This window comes from Chiloscyllium plagiosum, chromosome 19 (genome assembly GCF_004010195.1).
Source record: "Chiloscyllium plagiosum isolate BGI_BamShark_2017 chromosome 19, ASM401019v2, whole genome shotgun sequence".
In the NCBI taxonomy this organism is placed as follows: Eukaryota; Metazoa; Chordata; class Chondrichthyes; order Orectolobiformes; family Hemiscylliidae; genus Chiloscyllium; species Chiloscyllium plagiosum.
The window spans coordinates 64416328-64423479 of NC_057728.1; the positions used below are offsets into that span (position 1 = coordinate 64416328).

At 40.4% G+C, this 7152-nt stretch overlaps 1 protein-coding gene across 1 annotated transcript in view; it reads right to left on the reverse strand.

Moving 5' to 3' along the window:
• Positions 1–7152, reverse strand: part of th2 (tyrosine hydroxylase 2) — a 37594-nt gene that overhangs the window by 25523 nt on the left and 4919 nt on the right. The window contains exons 3-7 of the mRNA XM_043708859.1: positions 6734–6822; positions 6549–6616; positions 6282–6332; positions 2462–2607; positions 2221–2356 (exon numbers count right to left, since the gene is read on the reverse strand). Coding sequence (XP_043564794.1) covers positions 2221–2356; positions 2462–2607; positions 6282–6332; positions 6549–6616; positions 6734–6822 — 490 coding nt within the window. The remainder of the gene's footprint in view (positions 1–2220; positions 2357–2461; positions 2608–6281; positions 6333–6548; positions 6617–6733; positions 6823–7152) is intronic.

Here is a 7152-nt window from a genome sequence, read left to right on the forward strand (position 1 = left end):
ATAAAGATCAAAGCCAAAGGCTCTGCAATCTCCTCCCTAAATCCCATCCAGCCCAGGAGACTTATCAATTTTCATACTTTCCAAAATTGCTATCACCTCCTCCTTATGAATCTCAATTCCATCCAGTCTAATACCCTGCATCTTAATATTCTCCTTGACAACATTGTCTTTTTCCAGTGTGAATACTAATGAAAAATATTCATTTAGCACCTCTCCTGTCTGTTTGGACTCCATGCACACCTTCCCAATACTGTCCTTGACTGGCCCTAACCTTACTCTAGTCTTTCTTTTATTCCTGACATACCTATAGAGAGCTTTAGGGTTTTCTTTGACCCTACCTGCCAAAGACTTCTCATGTCTCCTCCTGGTTCTTCATAGCTCTCTCTTTAGATCCTTTCTGGCTAACTTGTAACTCTCAAGCACCCTAGCTGAGCCTTCACGTCACATCTCTACATAAACCTCCTTCTTCCTCTTGACAAGAGATTCAATTTCTTTAGTAAACCACAGTTCCCTCACTTGACTGCTTCCTCCCTGTCTGACAAGTACATACTTAACAAGGACCCGCAGTAGCTGTTCCTTGAATAAGCTCCACATTTCAGTTGTGCTCATCCCCTACAGTTTCCTTCCCTATCCTATACATCCTAAATCTTGTCTAATCGCCTTATAATTACTTTTCCCCCAGCTATAACTCTTGCCCTGCAGTATATACTTATCCCTTTCCATCGCTAAATTAACCATAACTGAATTGTGGTGGATATCACCAAAGTGTTCACCTACCTCCAAATCTAACACCTGGTTGGGTTCATTCCCCAGTACCAAATCCAATGTGGCTTCACCCCCTTGTTGGCCTGTCTACATAATGTGTCAGGAAACCCTCCTGAACACATTGGACAAAAACGGATCCATCTAAAGTACTCGGACTATTGTATTTCCAATTAATATTTGGAAAGTTAAAGTCCCCATAACAACTACCCTGCTACTTTCGCTCCTATTGAGAATTATCTTTGCAATCCCTTCCTCCATATCTCTGGAACTTTTCAGAGGCCTAGGGAAAACTCCTAACAGGGTGACCTCTCCTTTCCTGTTTCTAACCTCAACTCATACTACCTCAGTAGACAAGTCCTCATCAAATGTTGTTTCTGCCACCATAATACTGTCCTTGACTAACAGTGCCACACCTCCGTCTCTTTTACCACCTTCCCTGTTCTGACTGAAACATCTAAATCCCGGAACCTGCAACAACTATTCCTCTCCCTGCTCTATCCATGTCTCCGAAATGGCCATAACATCAAAGTCTCAGATACCAACCCATGCTCCAAGTTCACCCACCATATTCTGGATGCTCCTGGCGTTGAAGTAGACACACTTCAAACCACCTTCCTGCCTGCTGCTACACTCCTGTGGCCTTGCAACCTTATTCATAACCTTGCCACTCTCAAACCTCCTGGACACTGGAACTACAATTCAGATTCCCATCACCCTGCTGAACTTGTTTAAACCCTCCTGAAGAACACTAGCAATATTCTCCCCCAGGATATTGGTACCCCTCTGGTTCAGGTGTAGACCATCCTGTTTATAGTGGTCCCACCTACCCAGAATGAGCCCCCATTATCCAGGTATCTGAATTCCTCCCTCCTGCACCATCCCTGTAGTCACATGTTCAATTGCTCTCTCTCTATTCCTCATCTCGTTAGCACATGGCACGGGTAGCAAACCACAGATAACAACTATGTGCTTTAATATCTGCATTAAAATATCTGTAAATAGCAAAGATCGATCTGTTTTAATTGAAAAGCCATTTGATAAACGGGTAATACTGGAGTCAACATTTATTCAGTCTTATATTTATTCACATAGTGAAACTTTGCAAGTGTCCACCTCCTAACAACCACATCACAATGTCAGTAAGTGTAACTCAAGAGACATCCCAATTAATATGCAGCATATACATGCAATTAATGAAAATAAAAGAAAATTAACAAGAATTTGTATTTGTCTTGCTTGTTTTTTTTTACCATACTCAATCTCCCATTTGTCATTAATGTCATTCCTTAATTTTCTTAAAACAAATGTTTGAAAGAAATAATTGCGAGGAGTGTAACAATTGCACTCTCTTTCTCTCTCTCACACACGGCAAATATGCACGCTCAAATGAAGGCACACACAGACACCCACTAGCACTCACTCACATGAGAACACACATTTTTCTGTTAGGCTTACGGTTCAGGAGAATGCATTGGTGATGAGGAGTGACGGATATACTGAGTGCATTGAAAAACTCGGAATGCCAAGCTGGCTAAAAAATCCCTGGGCGACAGGAGACCTGCAGTTGGGTGCAGGCGGAAACCTGTCCTCTCTAGAAAACAGAAAGAATCAAGTCAGGTTGGGACTGGCAGTTGGATTAATTTTATTCTTCTGCAGGTGCTGAAAGCCTGAAACTCCAATGGGATGGAATTCTCACCTTTCAAGAAATTGGAGACATCCTGGAGCTGAGGGATGTTGTCAGCCTGGTAACCACAGTGTTTCTCCAGAATATGAAAGGCATCCAGAAATTGCTTGCAGGCATGGCTTGGGTACAATGTGGACAACTTTGTGTAGACCTCCTTCCTAGCATAACAAGCATACACATTTACACCAATATTCGATTCATTCCCAGGCTGTGAGCATGGAGGGCAAGGCCAATATTTAAGGCTCAGCCTCAATCTCTTTGAGTAGCTTATCAGGATCCGACAGAGGATATTAAATAGTTAACCAAATCGATGTGCCACTGAAGTCACATATAAATGCAAATTGAGTAAAGAAAGTAAGTTTCCTTCCTTCAAAGATATTAATGAAAAGTTTCTGGCGACACTTCCTCACTTTGCATTTCAAGCTTTTAAACTGAATCCAAGTTCTCGAGCTGTCACATGGAGTTTAAACTTATGTTTTCAGAATTTCTCATCTGGCAACGTAACGTCTATAATAGCATTGTCCCATTCATTAGTCAAGACAAGAGAAATTCACCAACATATCTCTGTGGAGACTAAAACGAAAAATAGAGTGAATTGTGGCAATTACATTAGCTGATAAAAAGGTGCATTGAAAAATAAATAAATTGCAATCAATGGGTAGATTCACATCACTGAAGCTTGATTAAAATAAGTAAGAAAATAAGGATTAGGAGATGTAGTTGGTCACTCGATCCTTCCAGCCTACTTTTCAATAGGACCTTAGCTGATCAATGACCTCAACTCCACTTTTCTGCCTGAGCCCCTTGATTCCTGTAGACTCCAAAAATCTAGTTCTCTCCAGCCTTGAATATATTCAGTAACTGAACATCTTTACCTATGTAGAGAATTCTACCGACCCATCACTCTCTGACTGAAGACATTTAGTACAAACGACAAAGAACAATGCAGCACAGGAATAGGCCTTTCAGCCCTCCAAGCCTGTACCGATACATTTTGCCCTTTCATGCTAAAATTGTCTTCACTTACAGGATCCATATCCCTCTATCCCCTTCCTATTCATGTAGTCATCCAGGTGCTTCTTGAATGCTGCTACTGTGTCTGCTTCCACCTCCTCCATTGGCAGCACATTCCAGGCCTTCTGTGTGAAAAACTTGCCTCACATATCATTTCTCCTCAGTTCATTCATAAGTGACAGACCACTTATCCTGAGACAATGATTCCAGTTATAGAGTGCCTCTAGAGGAAGACGGTGAGTACTGCAGATGCTGTAAGCTTAGGACTAATGAAGGGTCCTGCCTGAAACCTCAACTGTCCTGCTCCTCAGATGCTGTCTGACCTGCTGTGCTTTTTCCAGTTCCACACTCTATCTACTCTGACTCTGAAGTGAACCAGAGTCTATATGATCGTCCCCTCTCCGAATCAAATGTTTCAATGAGATCATGTTTCATTCTTCTGTACTGTTTCTGAAGAGTTTAAGTCCATTCTACTCAATCTTTCTTTATGGGACAATCTTCACACCCTAGAAGTCAGTGACATATTGTGACACCTAATCTAAGGCAAGAGTATGCTTGCTCAGGTATGGAGACCAAAAACTGCACACAGTGCTCCATGCTTGGTCTCACCAAAAAACATTGCAGTTGCTGCTCATTACTCTTGTACTCCAACCCTCTCAAAGTAAAAACCAAAATAATGAAGCCACTTTAATCTAAAATTATATTACAAAAATGAGGTTTATGTTTATATAGCATCTTTCACAACCACTGGATGTCTCAAACACTTTACAAAGAATGAAAAGATCTTGAAATTTATTAAGGAAACATAAGGAAATAATACAAAAAGATGAGAAAACTAGAGGGCATAGGTTAAAGGTTGAGAGGGAAAAGAATTAAACGGGACCTGAGGGGCAACGTTTTCACGCAGAGGGTGGTGCGTGTATGGAATGAGCTGCCGGAGGAAGTGGTGGAGGCTGGTACAATTACAATTGCAACATTTAAAAGGTATCTGGATGGTATATGAACAGGAAGGATTTAGAGGGATATGGGCCAAATGCTGGTAAATAGGACTCGATTTATTTCGGTTATCTGGTCAGCATGGACGAGTTGGACCGAAGGGTCTGTTTCCATGCTGTGCATCTGTATGACCCTCGGACTCTAAATGCACAGGGTGTCATCAGTATCTGATTGGAGTGCAGGTTATGATAAGGTCAAAGCCAAAATCCTAGGCATTTCCTCCTAAGATCCATAACCTTTTCAACATTGATGGGGTTGACAAAAAAAACTGCAAGTTGTTTTTGTCTCACATTCATCAGGACCAATGCAAGAATGACAGATTTCAAACAATCATAGCAATTTATAAAGTTAAAAAAACCACACAATACCAGGTTATAATCCAACAGGTTTAATTGGAAGCACACTAGCTTTCGGAGCATCGCTCCTTCAACAGGTGATAGTGGAGGGCTCAATCCTAACACACAGAATTTTGAGCAAAAATTTACAGTGTGATGTAACTGTGTGAGCTAACCTGAGAATGCAACTTTTAAAAAAAGGTTTTGTGATTTACACATGAAAGAAGTGAAACTACCATGGTATTCAAACAGTTGAAAGACTTAACAATCAATTTTTCAATGTATAATTTCAGTTACATCACACTGCAAATTTTTGCTATAAATTCTGTGTGTTAGGATTGAGCCCTCCACTACCACCTGATGAAGGAGCGACACTCCGAAAGCTAGTGTGCTTCCAATTAAACCTGTTGGACTATAACCTGGTGTTGTGTGATTTTTAACTTTGTACACCCCAGTCCAACACCATCATCTCTAAATCATAGCAATTTATATTCCAGGAGAAAAAGCTGCAGATTGGTTGTGACTTCAACTTTGATTGGTCAAAGCATTGACATGGAGAAAATAATGGAAACAATAGGTTTAGCATTATTGTTTCAAACAGTAATAAATCCCATCATTTGCAGAGTTTATTTGATTGAAATTGAGAGCAGATAACCTGAGTTCGATTTGAGAACCTGTCTGAGCAGCTTTTGAGCAAATTCTGGATTCATGTTTCTACATCGCCATAGGATCAAAACAAAAATATTTTGCCCTTGGGGAATAGATAATATTGGAAAGGTTGACATGTATTTCCCATCTCCTTCCATTCTGGTAGGTTTCTGAGTTCTTTTATTAAACCGGCTACATTACTTTTACTGATCTTTTCAAACAAGCCTATGATATTACTGGAAGCCAGACATTGTGTGTAACTGTACAGAACAGTGCCTCTGAAACTCTCTCCCATAAAATGTTAGATTATCATTTGAAGGCTAAGAACAGTAGATGTTTGTCTGTTAAGAATGTATTTTATTTATTTATTTAGCCACTGCAAATGTCGAGAACTTTGGGTAAGTACAAAGTGGGTCAATGGAGTTGAGGCTCAGATCAAAGGTGATTTTGTTGAGTGAAGGGAATAGACTCCAATTCCTTTTTAATTTCCTTTGATAAGCAGGTCCAAACACAGTAAGGACTGCAGATTCTTGGACAATATGACTGAGATTATTGGAAGTGATAGGATCTCAGACTTGTTACAGTGCAAAAGGCGGTCATTTGGCCCATCATACATGCACTACTCTAATGAGCATTCAGCAGCTTTTTACAAGTATCTTTCTGGCATCAATCAAACTATCACCCAGATCTATTGACTTCCTCGTGGTTTATTTGAATAGACAACTGTCTATGTTGCTATCTCTGTAACATTATTGTCATAATCTCATATCCAGCTGTAACCCTCTCGTACAAAAGTCCCGACGGGAATGATAGCACACCACAAATTTAAAGGTTCTTACCAGGTGGCTCTCTCTTCGGTTGTGTAATCCACCCTCGGTAACGACTCCCCCCTACCACAAAAGACAGAACAAATTTTACCTTAAAATATCACCTTACAATCCGCAATTAAAGATTCATTCATTGTGTCCACTTTACTGTAACACATTTAGAGCTCATAAAGCTTCATCAAGTAAAACTAAAATGCACTGTGTATTTTTTATTTTGGACAAATTTCTATTTCTATCTGTTCCAAATCACCAACCACTCCAAGTCAGAAGGAGACTTACTGTTTATAATGAAATGCGAGCCTGGCAACATTTGACCTGCGTTCCCTGTACTCCAGATCCCGGTAACCCTTAAAGTGGAAGAGGAAAAGACACAATCACTACCATGACCCCAGCAGTAGAGGTTTATATTCATGTTGGAATCTGATTCTTCAGTACACATGGCTCCACATCACCAACCCACTCACAGGATGAGCTTGATCCAGATCTGGTTCAAATTTGGTAATCAGGTGATGACATCTGTCAAGGTCCTGTATCTTTCTGGGAAACCAAGGGACTGGAAGAGAGAGATATGACATTTATAAACATATTTAGAATTAGGCTAATTTAATTGTGATGAAGTTCTTTGCAGTTTTTTTTTCCTGACCTGGACATTCTTCCTGGATAGTCTGAATGAAATCCAAAGATAAAACTATGGATGTGGAGATCTGAAATAAACACAGAAAGTGCTGGAGAAACTCAGCAGGTCTGGCAGCATCTTTAACGTTTCTAGTCTAGTGACCTTTCTTCAGTCACTAAAGTTCTCCAGTTTGGAAGAAGGATCTCTAGACCTGAAATACCTCTCTCTCTCTCTCCCCCCTCTCTCTCCCCCCCCCTCTCTCTCTCT